The sequence below is a fragment of the Passer montanus genome, unplaced genomic scaffold (assembly GCF_014805655.1).
Source record: "Passer montanus isolate IOZ18808 unplaced genomic scaffold, ASM1480565v1 scaffold15, whole genome shotgun sequence".
NCBI lineage: Eukaryota > Metazoa > Chordata > Aves > Passeriformes > Passeridae > Passer > Passer montanus.
In genome coordinates this window covers 4,123,308-4,146,168 of record NW_024362051.1, presented here as the reverse complement: position 1 = coordinate 4,146,168, position 22,861 = coordinate 4,123,308, and the positions used below count along the sequence as shown (strand labels likewise).

The following is a 22,861-nucleotide window of genomic DNA, read 5'->3' as shown; positions in this document are numbered from 1 at the left end:
ATTCACATTTTTAGAAATGTCTCTTTTTCTCTAAATCAAGACTATCAGTGCAGCCCATATTGTCTCTCTGTGGATTTATCCATGAGATGACTCAGCTTCAAGGCTCATGTGGTATTTTAGAGTCTCTGATAACCTTTAATGCCTCTCTCCATTTAGCAGTGAAATTCAAGTGCTGCTTCTTGAGAGCCTTTTGTGAACCCCAGAGGTTGCATGATTCCTACAGGCTGATTATTCCTTAATGTCTATGTGGGCTCCCTCCAGGCACAGAACATTAGTTTTGCAATGCTGCTCTGAGTTTATTTTAAAAAATTTATTCAGATGGTTGCCATGAATTCTCAAAGCAGAGAGAACATCCTTCTACTTATTAAATACAGCTCTTACAAGCACGAAACAGATCTTTTTGCAGAGTACATTTGCATTAACTCCTGCAGCTCTCTGTTCCTTAATTAGTTCCACATCCAAAAATCCCCCAGCATAATGCCCCAGTGAAGAAAATGAGGCTGGGGTTTCAAACAAAATAATGAAAATCCTTCCATGTAGGGCCCAAAAGGCTGAAGCAGCAGCTGCTGGTCCAGCAGTGACTCCCACACACTGCGGTGGATGCTAGCTGCAGTTCTAGACAGCGGCTGTGTCTGACATCTCCCGGCCGCTGCTGCCCCTGAGCGCTCCCGCACGGCACAGGGCTCTGCCCCGGGCAGCACCAGCCAGCTCCTCAGCCCCAAATCCGGCCCACACAGCCCAACAGGAGCTATCGCAGTCTCCCCCCACGCCACCCGTGCGTGGGTGGCCAAGCGAGATGCAGAGCTCGTTCCTGGAATCCCACCAGCCTCCCACCGCCGGCGCACCACGGCGAGAGCCGGCCGCCTGCATTTGCCTCTTCCACCTCTTCCTTCCCCTCAGCCCCGCTGTTCTCCAGGCTGCAGCTGTCATTAATTCACGGAGACAGCTCCCCGCAGCGCTCCGATTACAATTCTCCATGGAGCCGGGCTCACATTGTGTGTTACCTGGGAAAGGATCAGGCTGGCAGGCGGCAGCAGGAGGAGGATCCCGAGGCTGGGCGGTGGCGGGGATTTCCTGACCGCTCTCCTGGAGGGTCAGGTACCAGGGAACTTCTCCATTCCTTGCATTTCCCCCACTCACACAACCTGACTTCGTTTACATAAGAAGCACGGGGCGTTGCCAAAGTCTCTTGAAGCTGAGACTTTGCAGGGCTCTGGTCAGAGGTAACGCAGTGCCTTTGCTGCAGGGGTCACAGACAGAAGGCTGGCGAGTGATGGTATGAGCAGTAATTATATACAAGCACTGCACTGGGTTTTATTTCCATAATCCCTGTGGGTCTGCTTCCCCAAAAGACCTCCAGTTACTGCTATTGAGAGTTCAGGTCTTGATTTTGTCTTCTGATGGTAACTGGTCAGAAAAAGCTGTGTGGAGCAGTGTGGGGTCACAGTGCTGTAAAATGAAGATGCTCTGCATTTCTGGCCATCCTGCCTTCTACGCTGCATGAGCTGAAGTTGGGAAAAAGCTGCCATGTGTTGGTATGGGGATGTAACTAGTGCTCTAAATGCCAAACTTTCAGTAAAAGGCAATAGGATTCAAGAGCATGTGCTTAAACTATTTCTTGGCTTCAGTCTGTACCTTCAGAGGCCACAGCTGACTCAAGCAGAAAGGAGCACTAACCATGACTTGGTATGTTGGTGTGCCAGGAATGCTGCACATGGCTGAGGTCCAGCATCAACTTTCACCATTACCCTCCTGATAAATTTTTAACAAATGATCAGTATCAAAACTGAGACCCACCTGACAATCCACACCTGCTGGTGCTTTGAAAGGGGATCTCTGCTTGCCTGCAGAGAGGTTCTGATGCTGTCACTGTGTCCACTTTTCACTTTGCCTGTGTCCACTTTTCACTTTGCCTGGAATTTAAATCTAACACTTGGTACAGGAGCCTATTTTTTCTTTTAAAATAATATTTTTGAAGCATACATGTGAGTGCCTGTTGTGGAAGGGGTAGCAATTGCCCTCCTCATGACACAGTGCCCTAAAAAGATAAGCTAAACAGGGCAGAACCATTTTTCCCCTTAAAAGCAAGCATTAGCTTCAATTACAAAACACCTATTTCCAATCAGGTGTTTTTCCCTCAACTAGGAATAATAAGAATAAAGTGCACCTTCAAGTCAGGCTTCTCAAATCATGTAAACAGCTCATTTAACATTGTTTATATTTTATAAATTCTCCACTGACTCCATTAACATTGCTTTTGTTATTTTAAAGACCATTTTCAAAAGGCAGCTCTCTGATTTATGTATTAAAAGCCTGTATTTTTGGCCTCGTGAGAACCACTGTGCAGATTACTCACAGGCTCTACAGTGTCTGGCCATTTTCCCTCAGGTATTCAGACAACCACACTTGGCAGCTTGGTCACTGTGCTCCCAGAGTTCTTGTGCCCAGTGACATGCACTTCCAAAGATTCCTCAGGAGCAGACAGCTTCTCTCAGTGGTGGGGATACTTACTGTAGCCAGGAGTAAAACATTTATTGGTAAGGAAATGCCATCATCATGGCACAATGAACATCTGTTTTGGCTGTGGAAGAAACCTGAGTTCAATTAGTGGCTGCCTTATTCATGGTCTAGATATGTAGTTTAGGTTGAATATTGTTCTCATTGAATTCTTGCAAACAAAACATAGTGAGATTTTACATACAGCAACATCACTGGTTTGACTCAATGCAAACACTGGCTTAAAAGAGTTTTGCCAAGGGATTTATATAAAGTCTCATTGAAACTGAATAATCTCTTCCAGTGGTTCCTCCTGGCCCAGCCTGCAGCAGATCTTTCCCCTCCATGTTCAGGTTTTTTGTGCATACTGACAATTGAAAACTTCCTAAAAACAATGTCCTGAAGGTGCTGCTTGAAAAATGAATTCTTCAAAAGCACAGCAAGGACTTTGCAAATGACTGTGCAGGAATAAGCTCACAGTTTGTGATTCCCAAACCCGTTCATTTAAACTGGCTACATCACTGATTGGCTCTTTGATGTCAGTGAAGATCACCCTTTTTCTGACCTCCTCTGAACAGCCTACCAGGATTACACAGAGCCAGGAAAGACTCATGGGTGACAACTGCCAAGAAAGGAAGTAATTATTTTCTTTCATTACAGTGTATTTTTACTGTGTCACACATATAAACAGTAGAAATGAGTGCAGGAGCTTCACTGAAATGGTCCATAACATTTTCTATGGCTTTGTGCAATCACCAATTCAAATCTGAACACCCACATAATTTTTCTTTTCAAACACTCAACCCACCCACAAGAGGCAAATATTTGTAGGGTTCTTTTATTGAGATGATGTCAGTCTGGAAACAGATGGACAGACAAGAGGAAGGGGAAATACACATTCAGTTAATAGGAGCAATGAATCCTATCAGTCATGTCCACAAGGCAGTTTGCTACACACTGTGAGATGCTGTCAGAGTGTGCCTGGAGCATCCCAAAGCATCTGAACCTTAGTGCTGTGGCACAAACAGGATTGGAAGAATCCACCAAACTGAACCCTGGGAGAAGAGTGCCTGTGGATTTCCAGGGAAACATCCCATATAACATATAAAAATGTTTGGCCTGGTGGTGGGTGTTAGATGGGGATGCTTTGCTCGAGATTTTCTAATTGTTCTTCGAAAAATTTAATCTGCTCTTCGAGGTCCTTCTGTTCAATCAGCAAGGAGGTCTTGACTTGAACAAAGTGCTGATAATCCCGGAGCTGCTGCTCTGTCAGGTATTTGGCAAGGATTCCAGAGACCACACGTTCTCTCCTGTCCAGATTCTCCTTCAGGTCCTTTGCATCTTCCCGCTGTCGAGACAAGAGCTTGTGCCGTTCATTCAGCGATTGCTGGTGAAATCAAAGAACAAAGCAGCACACCATGAGAACCCATCATTCCTGGCAGGCTCTATTTCTTCATTTGGAAGCCACAGTCAATTTAATTTAATTACTTCCTCTTGTGGGCTTTGTGTTCCACCTGAGTTTTTTCTCAATTGAATTACTCATTCTTGTGGCTTGTAAGGTAGAGACACAGTAAATGCCATCAAGGCTCATTTCTCCTATGTTGCCCTCATGAAAAAAAATCAATATTAACATTCTTGTCACTTTAAAGTATCCTGTAACAATCTTCATTCAATTAGAAGCTCTTTAAGGTATGTATTTTTTTGTTTTGTGTGTTGCATGTGGCCAGAGTGCCACTATCATATTAAAAAGATAGAGTAGCTTCTATTAAAAGGTGCATGTTTATGCCAAGATGATTTTTTGCCTTTTATCTACCTTTTATATACTTTTTACATATCCTCAGTACTCTTAGCATGCATACTTGTAATTCCTCAAGTCTGACAATTTAGCATAGTCCTGGTATTCTGTTAAGCCAAGATACCAAACACCTTGGAGGCCTCACAGGTGGAGGTGGGAAAACCCTACACTATCTTGGGAAACCAAGGTTCTCTGTAGACATACCCTGGAAACTAAGATTTAGCCTCAGGGGGAATTCCTCAGGGTGGGGGGAGATCACACTATTCCTCCAAGCCTCTCATTGGGGCACCTTTGTTAGATATGCTAATTTGTAAGGTCTATAAATTGTATATGCCATCTACCATGTGTGTGCATTGCAGTGCATTCCACTTTAGCAAAGTGGGGCACCATAAAGATCCTTTTTAAATACCAAAGTAAGAACCCTTTATCCCTTAACTGTGTCTGGCCCTCAATTTTTTAAGACTACAGAAAGGCATCAGTGTGATAAAATAACTGTCATGTAGACAGTATCAAAGGCTTCTTTCAAAGAGTTGGGCTTTGCTTGTTCTACAGGATTTTTGTACGTTTCACCTTTACCTAATTCTCATTCAGCTGTAATAATTTTCATGGGGATTACATTGTTGGAAAATGTTCTGTTTCAGGACACTGTCCATAAATAGAGCACAGAGCAACGGTCACTACTGACACCCTAAAAATGGAGTAAAAGATTGAGACTGCTGTTTTTGCTGACATGAGGGCAAATGCATCCAGTGGGAGATGTCTGTTAAAAACGTTGGCACTTAACCAAGACTTTACCAGGCATTTTATTCAAATATTTGAATAAATTATTTAAATGTGTTTCCTATGAAGAACTTAAATGTAATACCAGAGAAACAACACCTTTCCTGCCTACCATAAAGTGAAAGTAAGCATGAAATACTGCTTAAAATTATTCACATTAACACAACTGACATTTTGGAAGAGGTGAATCCTGGCTCTCTATGTCACACTGCATGAGAGAACCTTTTTAGTGCTATTCTGTGTGTGAACTATGATGAACCTCCAGAGATACAGGTCAGTAGCAACACAGCTCCAAAAAATCCCAATTATTCTAACTCTATGCTTTTCCAATTTCCAAAAGAGAGATAACAGCAAGTATTGTGTTGATAAAAACATGTCTAAGAGCAATAAGCATAGCAGGGAAACATAATTCCTGGGATAAATTTGGCTTTTCTTCTTCAGCAAAAAGGAGACTTTGCAAGAGTTGAAATTATTTCCTGGTGAATGAGACAAATCCTCAGTTTCCATCAAAGCTGGCTAGCTGAGTTATACTACAGTGAGCTTTATCTCAAGTTATGAGCACACCTTCCTGCTCACTAGGACAAACCCATTCAGTGAAATATGATTTCAAAGGCAGTAATTAACGCAATGAAATGATCAATGGAGAAATAAACCCACAAAAAGCACAGGTTTGGAGCTACTCTCCAGGGAGCAGCCCAAGGCTCCAAAGGCCACCCCTCTGGCTTGGAGCCTCTCAAGGTTTTGCTGCTGGCCCCCAGCTGCAGGCTCTCTCTGCACTGTACCCTGCTCCTCACCAGGGACCTGCTCTGCTCTGCTCTGCTGGGGACATGGCCCGTCCTGGGACACAAAGAATTCCCACCTGGGGAGAAGAGAACCAAACCAATTCAGCAGCTCTGCTGTCTCTCACCTTCTCCTCAGGCTCCGTGCTGCCATCCACCCTGCTGAGGGCGTTCTGGACGCGGGCCAGGCGGCTGGACAAGCAGAGCAAGAGGCTCAGCACCTTCTCCAGGTCCCCGATGAACATCAGGTAGCGCTCGAACTCCTTGGGCTTGCACAGCTCCCGCAGCAGCACCTCCAGCTCCTCGCCCCACTTGGCACATTCCCTGACTTCCAGGAGAACCAGCTCCTGCTCCTCCCACAGTGCCTGCAGCCTGGATTGGAGACTGGCCATGAGTTCCAGCTGCAAAAACAACAACAAAAAAAATTACAGGAGCTGTTACTGCCAGAGAGAATCCGTATCAGTTCTAGAGAATGGATTTTCTTCTCATCGTCTTTGCCAATTTTTTTTTTTTACTTTTAAAATAATTTTAAGCTACAGGAAAGAAAAAAATGGGAAAAAGAAAACCAACCCAGCAGTATTTTCTAAGCTGTACTTAATTCTCAAACTCTGAAAAGCAAATTACTGGTAATCACCTTAGGTGGTGATATATTCTCTGGCTCAGAGAGCTTCCAATCAGTCAGAAGGGAACTGCAATAAAGATTACAACATGATTACACACAGTTGTTGTTCTAAGACATGAGCATGAAGTCCCAGCTCTGCACCAAGCTTTGGAAGAACTGATTGGAATTTCACTTATCATATGCACAGAAAAAGTCAGCTCCATGGGCAGTTCAAGCAGGCCAATCAGAGGAGGCTGTTTCATAGGGAAATTATATGGAAAAAGGCCTCAAGACCTGAGTGGGAGCACACCATCAGCTCTTTGGGAGCTGCACAGTGCCACCATGAATGGGGGCACAGTTAGCCAGCAGGTAATGTGCACAGCAGGAGGAGCCTCAGGAAGGCAGATTGTCATTACCTGAGATGGAGCATGGCCAGGGGAAAAGCCCACTTAACTATGCAAAGCTACATAATCACCCTTCCAAGATCCATACTTCTGTCACTGTCCAGCTGTGCCCCCCATTCTCTGCATGTATGGAATTAATTGGACACTGGAACGTGCAGAAGCTGCTGCCAGCTCTCAGAGTAAAGAATATTTCTTATTTAGGCTGCCAGTTCTAATTTATTTTACAGATTTTGAGATTAGATTTGACTGTTAAATTGGGAGTTTGCTGCTGCTGCACAGGAGCTAGCTGTGCAAGGAAACCTTTAATGATGATAGATGAGAGATCTGAGTCAAATCAGGCAGGATTTAAATCCTACCACTTATGATCAATATGCCAATTTGCCAGGACTTCACCTACTGGCAAAAATTGATTCAAAGTTACCTGTGAAATATCCATAGTAATAATGACACGAATAAGAATTTCTTTGTCATGATGGAAAAACAGTGGTTCTTGTGAAGGTCATTTACATACCTTCTTAGATGTGATGTCATCTAGCTCATTTGTGCTGTCTCTGTTCCTCTTCAGGACTTGGTTTCTCATAGAAGCAGGATCTTTGCTCCTTTGCTTGGTTTCATGCTCAGATTTTGGACATTCTTCTGGTCCACCTCCATGGCTTTTCCTGCTATTGGAACAGAAAATAAATACCCAAAGCAAACACAGTTTTCTTCACAAATACTGAATTAATGGTTTTATCCATCTTGACTTCAGGATCACTCTCCTCTCTTCTCACCACAGGAGATCTTCTAATTGTCTAGAAGATATAGAGCCTAGGTCTGTCACAGTCCCTTTAATAAGGAAGCACTGAACCACTTTTCTTCCATGATATACTGCATCCCTCAGACATTTCTTGGTATGTAAATCAGAAAGCGATGTGTTTTCTAATGAAACAAAAATGAAACAATGTGCTCAAATTCATCTTACTACTACCATACCAGTATGTATAGTATCTCTACATTAAAACAGACCAAAGTGCTAGATAATTGGTTTTGCCTACTTACTCATTCTCCTGCACATGCTGTGCCTTTCTCCTTTTCCTGCGTGATTTATCCAGCATGGAAATGTTAACAGGAAACAAACCCTCCATCAGGTCCAAAGCAGTTTTTCTAAGAGGATGAGGCATGAGAATGTCCACCAGGGAGCTGTCTTTGGCAATGATCTCCATAGCAAGCTCTTGGTATCGCTGCTCCTGAGAAGTCTGCAGCCTCCTTTGGGGCAGGTGTGTGTCCCTGTCCAGGGGAACATCATCGTGGTTGCTGTGCATGGATGTTTCCTGGGCAAGGAGACCTTTGGCTGCATGTTTGTGTCCTTGGTGAGGCTCAGCTGGTGCTGCATGGAGATCCATTCCCTGCTCTGGAGAAGCTGCAGGCTGCTGCTCTGGATGCTGGAGTGCAGCATTCCCACCCGGAGACTGAGTTCTGCATTCCTCCTCCACTCGAGCACTCTCCTTGCTTCCACCTCTTGGGACAGGAAGGGGGGTTTCAGGAGTTTGCTCCTTTTTATCCTGGCCACACACATGTCCAGTTGTGTCACTATGTTCATGATTCTTGGGTCCATCTTCCTCAGCATCACGGAAACTGTAAGGAAGAAGACAGTTCCTTTTATTTGAGACATTCCCTCTTGTAACAGATTTTTTAAAAACCGTTTAAGAGCTATGATCAATGTTTCTGATGTTATGGTTCTGTCTGGAACTTTCAATTACTTTTATGCTAACCTGCTAAACTAGGAAATATAAGAAAAAATTTAATTTCTTTTTTTCCGTAAGCCATTCAAGTCTCTAGAAACCACTGGAATATTTTTGAAAGAGTGGGAATTCTTTCACTACAAAAGTCAACATCATTGCCTTGCTGAGACAGACTTCAGATGTTTATTTCCCTTGATGCTCCTCAAACTAGCAAAACAAATACGGAGAGTTAAAACACAAACTTCCTAGTCAGTGATGTGCAAATGGCACAGCTTTTTTTTTCCTTTGAAGAAACACACCAAAATCCCCTATTGCAACAATCCTGACTGCACATATTCTCCAGGAGTGGGCATCTCCGAGCTGCTGGAAATGCTGTTTTCTCCAGGCTCGGATGAGGGAGCTGTGATCCCAGCGATCTGATGGAGCAGGGACAGTGCTCAGGAGCACTTCCCGCGGTGGAAGCGATTTTAAAGGCTGAATATTTGAATATTCCCGTATGGACAACGAGGGGTTCCCAGAGCGAAGGCGGGAGCAGCGCTGGGGTCCCACCCTCGGGACACGGGCTGCGGCCAGCACAGCCCCCAGCCTTACCTGGGGCAGCTCCCGCAGCGCCGGCCCGGTGCTGCTGCACCTCTGGCACATCTGCACGCGTCCTGCAAGGGAAAACAGCACACTGGGGCACTTAGGCAGCTGCTTAATGTTCTCCCCTGTTTGTTATCCCCAGAAAGGGAAGCTGATGGTAGAGCTCCAAGTAGGTTCACTGAGGTTTGAGCTTTTCTGTTTGTTTGTGTGTCACATTCATATTTTCTGAAAAATCCCTTCGCCCAGGATTTTTCTCCTGGGAAGCTGAGAAGCCTCAGAGAAAAAGGACAACAATTATTATCTCATTTGCTTCTCCTCTGTTTTGCTGCTTTGGAATGTGTTTGGACATTGTTTACCAACAGGTGATTGTTTCATTGGATTCTGCTGTGAGTTGATTTGACTCAATGGCCAATCAGCCAAGCTGCGTCGGGACTCTGGAAAGAGTCACGAGTTTTCATTATTATCTTTTTAGCCTTCTGTAAGTATCCTTTCTGTATTCTTTAGTATAGTTTAGAATAGTATTCTTTAATATAATATAGTACCATAAAATAATATATTAGCTTTCTGAGAATATGGAGTCAGATTCATCATTCCTTCCCGCCATGAGGGACCCCCCAAATACAATATTTGTGGGGGGGTTTTTTTTGGGTAGTTTTTTGTTTGGTTGTTGTTGTTTTTTTTTTTTACAAAACCCTCATCAATTCATTGGACTCTTTTTTGCAGATTTACAATAATGTGACTGAAAAACAGAATTTGACCAACCCTCAGCTTAGAGGATAGGAAATTTTTCTAGGGGGAAACGTTTTGGTTTTTTTAGTTGTTTTTTTTTTTTTTTTAATCTTTGGGGATGTTTTTGTCTCTTTTTTATTAATTAAATTGCTATTACGCTCTTCCTAGGTAGCACTGATATTTTCTATAGTACCATAAAATAATATATTAGCTTTCTGAGAATATGGAGTCAGATTCATCATTCCTTCCCGCCATGAGGGACCCCGCAAATACAATATTTGTGGGGGGGTTTTTTTTGGGTAGTTTTTTGTTTGGTTGTTGTTGTTTTTTTTTCTAGGGGGAAAGGTTTGGGTTTTGTTAGTTGTTTTTTTTTTTTAATCTTTGGGGATGTTTTTGTCTATCTCTTTTTTATTAATTAAATTGCTATTATGCTCTTCCTAGGTAGCACTGATATTTTTCCCCTAGAAAACAAAAAAACAGCTGTCAACAAAGGATACTTCTACTCTCATAACAATTCAGAAATTCAGCATTGGTGGAAATTTGTCAGTCACTTCCGTAGGTTAATTATAGTGGCATGTTTAATTATTTATTTATTGGTCCTTTATCTTCTATATTCTCCTTAACAATATTGACAGCTACTCTCTTTCAAATTCATGAGCCAAAAAAGGTAGGTGATTTATAAAATTCTCCCTGGAATGACCTTTTTTGGGACTGCTAGAGCACAAACAGCCTCATTCTGCATACAGCACGTGTTCTCTGCAAATGCATCTTCAAGTGCCAGTGTCCCTCTTGACCTTCTTTATGCCCCCTTCAGGTACTGGTGTCTTACCTGTGTGGAAGAAGAAGTGGATTTTGATCTCTCAGGAAGTCTCCCAGTTGCAGAACCCCCTGCCTGTGGGAGACTTTCAGCTGATGGACACTTGCTGGTACAGCTCCTGTCCCCTTGGTTGGGATCACACCTGCTGCTCACCTTCAGTGGGGGAGCAAAAGGCAAAGGTGGAGAAACATCTGGTGATTTTTGTTCAGAGAGAAGTTGGCAGAAAACCTCATCATTTTGCACCTTCCTGCTTCCATTTGGGTTGGAAATGTGGCCAGGAGGACCTTTGGGATTTGACAGTCTCTCCTGCAGGGGTGGCTTATGCAGTGGGAGGTGTTGTGACCCCCCTGGCCTTTGACTGATCTTTCGTTCCATGTATTTGACCAGTGCACTGTGCTGGATTTGTTTCAGCTCGGGTGCTCCACTCCCACAGCATTGCAGCTGCAGGACAGTGGTGATCTCTGCACTTTGTTTTGCTGGTTTGGGACTGGTTCCCTAATATTGCTCATAATTTTTCCTTCAGAATCATTGCACTGATTTTTGTCTGCATAACTGTTCAGCTTCCTGGGAGCATTTTTATTTAGAAGAGCATTCTCCATGTATTTTAATTCTGAGCTGTCCTCAAACACGTCCTGATCCATGTCTGAATGCCACTCAGCATGGAGTGGGCCCTGAGCACAGGGCAGGGACTCTTTCCTCTGGCTGGGCCCTGGCACAGTGCTTGGCAGAGCTGCTTCTCTGGCACCTGCCTTACACACACCCCTGGGACACTGTTTGACTTCCTGTGTATCATTAACAGCACTGGGTTTGGAATGTGCTTGGTGATAGGATTTGGAGTTCATCTCTTTGGGAATTTTGTTACCATGACCTGAATTACATGCAGAAAGTATTTTGGGAACATTTGCCACAGAGTCTGTCTTTAAATATTCTTGGAAAATGAAAGAAGAAGGTCTCCTGAAAATGTGTGGATTGCTTCTCTTTGTAGGTTGTTGTGATAGGCTCCACTCTGCGTTTCCCTCTGTCTTTAATGGCTGAACTTTTGATACCTTTGTAAAATCAGAAGAAAGGCCCTTGTTTTCCAGAGGCCTTTCCCTAGGAGGCCCTACATCTTGCTCTGTAAGTGCATCCCAGTGCTGACTCCAGGGTCCATCCCTGTCTGCGGGCTGGCGGTGCTGCACAGCAGGAGCTGCCTGCCCTGCAGAGCCCTGTCTGTCTCCTGCCTTGTCCCAGTGCCTGTGAGTGGTGTCACAGCTCTCGTGGCGTGAGGGAGGGCACAGCAGAGGTGCTGCCAGGGCTGGAGGGCCCTGATTTGAACTCCTCTGGGCAGGAGCAATCCCACAGCCATGGGAGCTGCTCAGCTCTGGTGCCGTGTACGGCTGGGGGGATCTGAGGGCAGAGTGGGCAGCACTGAGATTATAAATTCCTGTCACATATTCTGAGTCCATGTACGGGGACTGCTCTGGAGGAACACAGATGTATTCACCATGGCACGGTGGTGTGGGGTTCTCTGGGATGTTTGAGCCTCCTGAGAAAGAGCTGTAAGCAGAGTCTGCCCTTCCAGGGAGGTGCAAGAGATGGTCCATGCTGCTGTCTGACTTCACTGACAAAAGGTGATCATTTTCAGGAGAGGCCACAGGCTCTAGCAGCTTCTCAGTCCTGCCACCCTGCCTGTGAGTCCATCTTTCGATCTCATTCCCAGCTGAAGTCATGTTGTAGTATTTCCAGAAATCCAAGTCTGATTAGAAGTCCACAACCGAGTTGTTAGAAATGAACATTTTTCTCTACAGTTACATTCCAATAATATCTAGAGAATCCTAAAAAGAAAGAGAAATGTGTGAAAAAGACACAGTGGGAGGATTCTCCTGGCACATCTTGGAAAACCTTTCCCAGTGTCCTAGAAAAAGGTGCTTGAGACTGACAGAGCATCTTGATGAGACATTCTGCTGTCAGTCCCAAGTCACAGATTTTAAAATATAGCCAGATATTTATGGCTGCAGCTCAAAACTCCCCTGCAAACCCCCAAATGGACGAGGAAAAAGCACCAGCATAGAGTTCACATATGACAAATACAGAGGTTTTGCAGTCTGGAAAACAGCCGGTGTTTATCAGCAGCACTTGACAGTTGCTCTCTGATTGCTGTGCATGATGCCCACAGGTTCAGTTTAACAAATGGATCTCCACAAGCAGCAACCCAACGGACCAAGAGAAAACAAGCAGGAGATTCCACACCAGCAGCCTGACCCTCTCAGCCACCTCTGCCACCTTCAAACCCCCTGAGCTGCTCCAGGCAGCAGGAGCCCCAAATAACAGACTGAACCTGGCACCAGAGTGGTGCTAACCAGCAGCCTTGTTTAGTCATTCTCATTTAAACCAGCTCTAGAAATGGATTACTTATTAAAAGAAAGCAAACAAACGATCTTGAAAAGCTTCATCATCAAGCTGCTCCAGTAAAATGCCTTCTGAGGAGACACAAACTGTGTCCAGATCCCTCCAGAATATTACGTTTGATTCATTCATAAAGGTGGAACTCACCAGACACTAATCTGCCATTCCCAATATCATATTTCTGTGGTGGAACCTCAAAAAGCTGGCAGAAAGAGAGGTTTCAGGGTGATGTTTCTCCTTAATTAAAAAAAAAAAAAAAATCACATTCCTGCCTTGTTTCAAAGACAGTCCTGGTATCATTCATTTTGAGCCAAAGGAAGGGATGGATAGGAGCCAAAATACACAAGTTAATCTATAAATGAAACTTGGACTGGTGGGGCACACTATATAAATTAACTAGTTTCTGGGAAATGAAAACAGCCTAACATCACAAAGTGGTAATTTGCCTGCTGGTTTTTTGTTGGATTTTTTTTTTTTTGCCTGGGTGTTTGTCTTGTTTTTTAACATTTTAGTAAGAAACCAACTCAAGGATGTTTGGAGTTCTCTCCCTCTTCACAGATGATTTAAAACACAGTTGTGAAATTTAATTGTCTGTCTGTGAATAACAGGGTCACAAAGGAAATAAGAAGCATCAGTGGCTGGTGATGCCATTCCCCATCCTTTCCACCACGGTGTGTTGAGGAATTTAAAGAAACAAAAACCTTAGATACTTGGTGAAAGGAAAACCTTGGATTTTCTGAAACCACTGATGAAAAGAATCATTGAATGATTTCAATGACACTCAGTGCAGACTGGGAGGGTACCAGGGTGTGTCCCACTGCAGCTCCATTTCCTAGGGGTGCCCTGGAGGTCTGGGCCAGGGCAGTGACCCCTGGGAGAGCTCAGCAGGACCTGGAGGTGCTGTGGGTGCACAGGATCAAACCCCATAGGAGCCACATTCCACAGGAGATCCAGAAGATAGATTGCTCTGTCATTCTTATCTCCCTTTTTTAATTAAATTTTTCTCCCAGTGGAACCTCTCCAAGCAGCTCTTGCTGTAAACAGATGGAGCCAAGTCCTTGTCTGGGATGTGCTGGCACAGTTCCATGGAAGTTCATGGAGCCACCCTGATTTACAGTGAGAATTTGGCTCTAACTTTTCACAGCAATGTCTGGAATCCAAGTAACTGTTGTGATTTAGTTCATGTCTATCATTGGAAGTGCTCTCCTGGTTTCCTACACCAGTCATTCTCAAGATCTCCTTTCCCCCATTGTTTCAAGCTCCTCATTGGATTTACAGTGAAGTTGGCAATACAGAGAAGAATTTTTGACTCAGGATTTGATGATGACACCAGAAGTAGTAGGAAATGCCATTTCAGTACCTTAGAAGACTGAGGTAAGAAGCTCTGACTGATACTGAAACACACCTTAGGGAAAACTTGTCTTATTTCTTTTGAAGAGGGTATTTCCTAAAACCCTGGCAGCAGAATTGTTTATCTCAATGTGTTCAAAGAACTGTGAGGAAACTGCCCTCTCTTTGCCATGTAAGAGAAAATCATGAATGTCCTTAAAACTCAGCTGACATGAGCAATGATTATTGCTCTCATGGGGAGGTGGTAGAGCTCCCTCGGGGACTGTGCTGCCTCTGGGTCTCAGATACATTCTGGCAAGGCTGGAATACAATGTGCCATTCCAGACCCACTTGCAAAACTTGCATTGTAAACACTGAAAGCAAGAAGAAAAATGTTAAAGTGTAGCAGAACCAAAACCAGTGAAAGATGAAGGGAAGTGTAGTAACAGTGTAAGCATGCAGGGAAGTATATCCACCCCATGCTCAAGGAAGAAATAAAACCACTATCAACCTATTACATTCCAAAGTTGTTTGCTTGCTGTTTTTTGTTGTTAAAAACAGAGACTAACTTAACTTCCATCCATATCAACCTGTTCTGTTCTAGGGAAAGGTGATTTGCATTGCACAATCTTGAATTCTTTGCAATCAACTCAGTATGCCAAAGCCTCATGTCTGGCAAATTAACTGTACAGAGAAAACCTAGTGGCTCCAAACCACAGTCAGTGAACAACTTACCTGTCTTATAAGGGCAAGATTTATTATAATTACAGTTTGGTCTTGTTTGACCTCATTTAGAGTTTGCCAGGTGCCATAATTGATCTGTAACTCACCTGCAGTGTTCTACAATGCTTGCCCAAACAAATCATCACCCACCAGACACAGAGGTATTCTCTCTGTGATTTGCCCTCAAAACCCGGGAAAAATGGTCCCTGCCACATAACACAGTCTGCAATAATTTGTGGACTTGTGGAGCTCCCTTGAAGTGACCAACACAATCTTTGCATCACAGAAGCAAGAATGAGAATTTTCCTTAATAAACACAATCAGAGTTCAAACCTTCCTAGCTCTCTTGTTGTGTAATTGCCCTTCTTATACAGATAGCCCCATGAAAATAAAGGGGAAACCCACAGCTGTTGATTCGGATCAAACTACAGCACATAAGTGTTCTCCAGAAGAGAACAAGTGTGCAAAACACAAAGCAAACACCTTGACAACCTACCAATATTATGTCATTTTAGTGGATGACCTGTTCCTTATCAAAGGGTAAACACTGGATGTAAATATTAACTGAAATTCTTCAGATTCCAGTCGGTTGCACAGGCTGCAGCACCTGACCCATCTGCTCCCCAGACCCTGAGATCTCATTGCTACCAAAGATCACCTGAGAGACTCTTGCTTTAGCAGGTGATCCTCCTGGCTTTCCCAGGGCAGAAATCCTGGGGAAGTCAGGTGCAGATCCTGGGGAAATCAGGTGCAGAAATCCTGGGGAAGTCAGGTGCAGTCTCTGGCACCCCAGCAGCCTTCAGCAGCTGGTGATCTAGCACAGGTTCCCAGGTCTCCATCCAGGTCTTCCTGGACAGAAAGCCATGCCCCTGCACAACAGGGATGCATTCTCTGAGACATGAGATGTCTGGAAATAAGAGCTGCTTCTTTGACCAGACTCTGAAATATCCAGAAATTCCAGACAAATGTCTGAAGTCTTCAGATTCCATCATTTTGACATGATGTTGAAAGGGTGAGAGAAACGGAAGGAGACTACATTCAGGAAAGTGTGGCTGGCATTGCCTTTGTGTCCAGCATCTCTGAAAGTCACTATTTCTCTCTTTCTCTGTATTTTCTTTTTAATAGATACTTTCCCATTATTATTATTTTTATAGCCTATAATAAACAATTTTATCCCCTTGGGTTTTCAACTTTAGGTTTCTAACAGGAAGGCAAACATAGCAGATTATATTGCCTTTGAAAAACACACTTTCTGCTAATCTGTATTATTTTGCTAGGAATTCTGAAGACTCTAATCCCTGTTCATCTCATTTAGTGCAATTTCCAGAACTATTGTGCAGTAGGTAATGGTCACCAAGGCTATTGTACATCCACACCCAAGAACAAAACCTCACATTTGGCTTCCAGGCCCTGGGGAAGGCTCACCCTGCTACTGGGAGCCAGGGAAGTCAAAGTGTCACACAGTCCCAAAAGAGAGACTAAGTGGGATTTAGAGAGGCTTGTGCTTTGTGTGCACAGAAATAAATTTCACCATGGTTTGAGGAATGTAAACATTTCCAGTAAAACCCACGGATACACACTTGAGGCTTCTGGAGCTATCTAAGTGTTATGAGAAATTTAGAGAAGGATGAAAGTAATGATAACAACAACAACAACAACAACAACAACAACAACAACAACAATAATAATAATAATAATAATAATGATAAAATGCATCTGAGTGTCCCCTTTTTTGTGTAGGGGCACAGACAAACCTTCCTGAACTTCCTCACCCTGCTAGGCCAGGCTCTCTGAGGAGGAAGAGATCCCTTGTGACCAGCATGGGAGCTTTGCTGGAGCCACAGTACCAGAATGGGTCCATCCCACACCTCCCTGGCCCCACTTCCAAAGGGATGCCATTCCACTGAAGGACAGGAACACTGGGAATCTGCCTGACATGCCTGTGGGGTGATGAAAAGCTGTGGCCCAAATAAACTGCTTTTGGAGGTGAGAGCTGTGGCCCAGTCTGTGGCCAAGGAATTAATGAGGAAGATCAGGTTTGGCAATGCTTCACAGCCCCGTGAGAGACCTTTTATGTGCACCCAGCAGAGTCTGACCTTTTAATCAGAGCAGTCACCCACTACATACCTCTCCATTGTCCTTGAATTCCCTGACTTTCCTTATTCAGCCTCAAAGATTTCTTTTGGTTTCCATCAGCATTAGTCTCTATTCTATTAAACACCAAACACTTACTCTGTAAGTGCTTCTCAGAAAATGATTTTGCCAGAAATCAGAGTTTCATCCCAAATGTATGCATTTCTTCCTAACCACTTCCATTTCATCCCTTTTAATGTCATCATATTTCCCCTTATTTCTTTTGTAAATCTAATCAAGTTCATTTGATGCCATAAACTTAGCCCCATTGTTTTTACAGGCTACAAAAACACCATAAGAGCATTAAAATTACAGACTCTAAAGTACTAAAAATCAAAAAGAAAAAAAATCCAATTACACTGTTGATTTTTAAACATGTCTTTAGAATTCCTATATATTTTATTAAATTAACTAATTAACAGAATAGAATTTAATTAATATCTATAATAAAGATGTTTTCTCATTTCTACCATGCTGACTGCTTCCCAGCAAGGCTGTCCAAGAAATATCAGAGAAAAATAAAATTCTCATAGTCCCCCTGACCTACTCCTGGCTGCTTCCCACAGCTTAGGCAGCAAGTCAAGCTCACAAGAGAAGAAACTGGCCTTTAAATAGGGCTATTTCAGTTCAACATCTCCTTCCACTGACGTGGTTTTTGTTCAGACTCCTATGAGTTGGTAGCTCGTTAGCAACCTGTGCAAGAACAGTTTTAAAAACATGTTCATAATTGCCTATAATTAGAAAAACCCAAGTGCTTATTACAGGCAGCTTCACCAGCTGCCCCACACCCCACACCCAGTGTATTCCCAGCACTGCCTGGATCAGAATTTGGCTTTTCCAGCTTTATCAGAGCTCTGGGAGAGCTGACGCTCACTCAAACTCACTAGAGAGGGATGGCTGGCTGGGACATGTCATGAAGTCATCTTATCTTTGAGGAATTGTGGTTTTCTGGCACCTACCTATGCTTTAGTCTAATATAAAACTATTCTCAGCAGCTGTATGGATGGCTCTGTAATTGCAGTCCAAGAGTCCTTGCCAGAACAACACTGCAGATTCCAATTTCTATATGCTGTAGTTATGTTTTCCACAGACAAACCTGCAATGAGAACAAACATTCCTGCTGCAGCTCCAGTTTTAGGCAAGGATGGATCCAGAGGCACTGACTGGGGAAGGAGCAGTGTCCAGTTCACCTATCTATCTATCTATCTCTATATCTATATCATCTAGATAGATGATATATCTATATCTTCTATGTATATAAATATATGTGTTTATATAGTTTAAATTATGGCTTCAGATGGATCAAAAAGTTCATTCTCTGGTCCTTTAATGTAAAAAGAAGCTTTTTTGCTGAACTTTTTAAGCTTTAGACTGTGTGCTGTGAACTTCATGAAGGTAAAGAAATGCACTCTCTTCACTACATTCCCAAAGTCATTTCCATCTAGGAAGTACCAGGTAAAATATGGGACAGAGAATCCCACCAGACCTTCCCAGAGCAGAGGGTGACGTGGTCAAGCTGGCTCACCTGGATTATCCCTGAGAACAGGAGAGCACAGGAATCAGCTGGTGGTACCTGGAAAACTTCCCAGCACTGAACACAGGTGAGGAGGAGACTGGAGCCATGAGAGAAACAGAGAGAAAGCAAGCACATGGGGGGAAGTGCAGCTTCATCCACCAAAACAATCTCCCTGAACCTCAGAGTGTATCTTACAAACTTCAATTCTGTTCTGCCACACCAGTAGGACTCTGCCTTACCATGAAATCATTTGAGTCCCACAGCAGGAGCAGAACTCAGGCCTCTCACCTTCTCAGCACTCCTCCTAACTACAAATTAATTTTTAAAATACCTTACTACCCTCAGGAAATCATGTAACTTTTCCAGTCTTTCATAGCAGCAGTCTAAAATATAACTGGCAAACAATATTAGTGCTTCTATTTTCTTGTATATAAATCAAGGATTATGAAGTCATATCAATTAATGTGGTATTTTAAAAAAGCCATTAGCTCTTTCTTATTTTGACATAGGAGACAGAAACTATTCCTTTCCAGAGCATGTCTGCTTTCAGTCTAATTCATCCAGATGTTAAATACAGTTATGCCTGCCTTTGGGCTGGGGCAGACAGTAATGCAGTATCCAGTCACTACAGAACATTCCACTGGAACAAGAGGAAACCACCAAATATACACAAGAAATAATACATTAGACTGCTCTGGTCCTTTGGCAAATATTGCATTCCAGTATTTTCCCATAACTATTGTTTGGGCAGAATTCATTAGTGTTCATGCTTAATCTCACTAAACATAGCTCTGGTCTCCACAACAAAAAATGAAAACCTGGATTAGTAGTTAAAAATAATCTGGACATATCCAATAGTTACATTAGAGCAGGTTCAGTGGTGGGGTGGGGGTGGCTCAGAATTAGAAAATCAGAAAATGCAGAAATCAAACCCTTGGTCTTCACACAGCATCACAGAATCACAGAATGGTTGGGTTGGAAGGGCCCTTAAGGATCACCCTGTTGCCAATAGTTACATTAGAGCAGGTTCAGTAGTGGGGTGGGGGTGGCTCAGAATTAGAAAATCAGAAAATGCAGAAATCAAACCCTTGGTTTGCACAGAGCATCACAGAATGGCTGGGTTGGAAGGGTCCTTAAGGATCACCCTGTTCTACCCCCTGCCCTGGGCAGGGACACCTTCCCCTAGCCCAGGGTGCTCCAAGCCCCATCCCACCTGGGCCTGGACACTTCCAGGGATGGGGCAGCCACAGCTGCTCTGGGCACCCTGTGCCAGGGCCTCAGCACCTCACAGGAAAGAATTTCTTCTCAGTATCTAAACCAAACCCACCCTCCTCCAGCCTCCCTCCAGACAGCTGCAAGACTGGCAGGAGATGGCAGAGGAAAAATGCTGGGGGAAGCAAAATTTAATTAATTTCTGGGAAAAGGCAGCACTCAGAGGTGTTGTGAGGGACTTTCCCTGAGCAGGTGAGTGCAGCACAGTGAGTCACTCAGAGAGCAGGGGCAGTTTCTGTGAGAGGGTCTGCTGGGTGCACACAAGCAAGGGACCACGGGATTTCCTGTCTGGAGCACTTCATACCACCTAGTCCCCTCCAAACAGAAAGGTGTGAGCTTTTGCAGATCCACCTTTCTGTATTTAACCCATTCTACAGAAGTTCCCCTCCGAGTTCCCAAATCAGTCCTCTGTAACCTGCATTTCAACATTAGCCTCAAACATTGCTTGTGCTGGGGAATCATTAAGTACATTTTGTATCAAAATAGCTATTTCCTCTGTGAAAATGTCTACCTGCCAGACCCTTTACCTGACTCATTTAACACACACCTAGATTTTATTTATTCTAAAAACCCCACATAATCTGCACACTCAAGGTTAGAGCAGAGCTCCTGTGACTGTATTAGACGCAGGTGACACTCCAGAATGTCCATGTCCACTGGTCCCTTATACACCACAACACGCTGATAATTTCAGAATTTTAAAGATAATTTTTCTGTTACAAATTCAATTTTGCCCTCAATTATTTGGTTACATTCACACATTTCCCTATGAAAATGCCACCTTTCACAGTCAGAGATCCCGAGGACAAGCATTGAAGCTCTGGTGGCCTGGCGCAACCATGTGTGCCCAAGACAGCTTCCAGCCCCAAGTTAAACATTTCAAAATGTGGTTTTAATATTTTCCAACAGACATCCTGCCCCATTCTCTGTTCCCAGGCTGGCTGATACAGAGGGTGCCTCAGGTGGGAGCACGTGGAATTTGGCAGCAGATGCCCCTGAGAGCCGAGTCAGCCCTCGGTGGGGAGAAAGGACTGGCAGAGAACACAGCCCCTGCACAGCTGTGTGCCAACATTTCTGCTCTCAGCACCACCCAGCTCGTGCCTGGCCCTGGATGGGCTGATGCACCAGGTTTAGGTCATCCCTCCCCAGCAGGACCACGGGCTCTGCCTGCCCCAGGCTGCCCAGCTGGGATGGCACACTCCTCTTTTGCTGAGACCCCCAAACCCGCTGTGAGCGGTGCCACGGTGCCATGAGCACCCAGACTGGCACCTGTGCCACCTGTGCCACAAGGCACGGCCTAGGGCAGCTCGGGCACCCAAACCACAGATCACACAAACTGCACCAAGCCCTGGGAGGGCCAAGGACACGTGTGGTGTCCCCCAGCTGCTCAGGGAACCCTGCGAGGTAAAGGAAAATCTGCTTGTCAGGAGAGACGAGTGACACCATGCACCGTGGCCCCCAAAGGTCTGCAGCTGGGATCTCACTGAATCCCTCCCCAAACACAGGCACTTAGCCACAGGCTAAGGAGCAGCTACTCAGACCATGGATCAGCAGAATTGTGTTCTCCAGACTTACAGCAAACACAATATAAACACCAAAGTAACCAGAATGTTCTTTTCATTCTTTTCTTGCATAAAGCAAACACCCAAACACACAGCACAGCAACTGCTGAAGGCAATATGTACCAGGTACAGGCATCTACAACACACACACACACAGGCAGACATACACAGACACACACAGAGATGTTGTTTGGTTTTGTTAGAATCACAGAACTACAAAATGCTTTGGGTTAGAAGGTACCTTAAAGATCATTCAGTTCTTAAAGCTCGTCCAGCTCCCCGCTGGCTGCCATGGGCAGGGACACCTTGCACACACCAGGTTACCTGTCAGCTCCAGCTGGATGTTCCCAGTGAGGACACACAGTGCCTATTTTCTACCTCCAATATTCTCTTTATAAAACAGAAGGCGGTGCTCTGGTCCCAGTCCCAGCTGTGCCCGCAGAGATCTCACAGCCAGTAAGGCAGAGCCTGAGCAGGGCACAGCCTGCCGAGCTCTCCACACACTCCGGGTGCCAGAGGCCATTCCCATCCCTCACCTGTGCAGGGCACAGCCTGGGCCATTCCCATCCCTCACCCTGCAGGGCACAGCCTGCGAGCTCCCCACACACTCCGGGTGTCAGAGGCCATTCCCATCTCTCACCTGTGCAGGGCACAGCCTGGGCCATTCCCATCCCTCACCCTGCACAGCCTGCCGAGCTCTCCACACGGTGCCAGAGGCCATTCCCATCCCTCACCTGAGCAGAGCACAGCCTGTCTCCACACACACCGAGTGCCAGAGGCCATTCCCATCTCTCACCCTGCAGGGCACAGCCTGCGAGCTCCCCACACACTCCGGGTGTCAGAGGCCATTCCCATCTCTCACCTGAGCAGGGCACAGCCTGGGCCATTCCCATCCCTCACCCTGCAGGGCACAGCCTGCCGAGCTCTCCACACGGTGCCAGAGGCCATTCCCATCCCTCAGCTGAGCAGGGCACAGCCTGGGCCATTCCCATCCCTCACCCTGCAGGGCACAGCCTGCCGAGCTCCCCACACGCTCGGCCGTCCCCATCTCTCTCTCACCTGTCCCCGCAGGCCCGGCCCGTGCCAGGGGAGGCTGCCGGCCGTGCCGGGTGCCAGCGGCAGGCACTGCCCGCTCTGTGGGCACAGCGGTGACAGAGCAGCAGCAGCAGAGGCAGCGGCCGGGCCGGGCTCTTGCATTATCTCCCGGTCAATCATTAACCACGGCGCTGCTCCCGCC

The 22,861-nt window shown here is 45.0% G+C and overlaps 2 protein-coding genes across 3 annotated transcripts; both read right to left on the bottom strand.

Moving 5' to 3' along the window:
* Positions 1 to 3,092: 3,092 nt before the first annotated feature.
* LOC120498747 (protein Shroom1-like) lies at positions 3,093 to 11,114 on the bottom strand. 2 transcript variants are annotated; one of them, XM_039701811.1, is made up of 7 exons: positions 10,717 to 11,114; positions 9,168 to 9,229; positions 7,894 to 8,469; positions 7,367 to 7,517; positions 6,213 to 6,251; positions 5,979 to 6,137; positions 3,093 to 3,883 (listed from the first exon to the last, which is right to left on the bottom strand). In XM_039701811.1, the coding sequence occupies exons 1-7, from the start codon at positions 11,077 to 11,079 to the stop codon at positions 3,629 to 3,631; spliced, it is 1,605 nt and encodes a 534-aa protein (XP_039557745.1). In that variant the 5' UTR covers positions 11,080 to 11,114; the 3' UTR covers positions 3,093 to 3,628. The 2 variants fall into 2 exon arrangements, with proteins under 2 accessions (XP_039557745.1, XP_039557744.1); XM_039701810.1 differs by having other exon boundaries at positions 3,097 to 3,883; positions 5,979 to 6,251.
* Positions 11,112 to 22,806, bottom strand: LOC120498618. Its single transcript, XM_039701596.1, has 2 exons — positions 22,684 to 22,806; positions 11,112 to 12,518 (listed from the first exon to the last, which is right to left on the bottom strand). The coding sequence occupies exon 2, from the start codon at positions 12,411 to 12,413 to the stop codon at positions 11,112 to 11,114; it is 1,302 nt and encodes a 433-aa protein (XP_039557530.1). The 5' UTR covers positions 12,414 to 12,518; positions 22,684 to 22,806.
* Between the last annotated feature and the right edge of the window lie 55 nt (positions 22,807 to 22,861).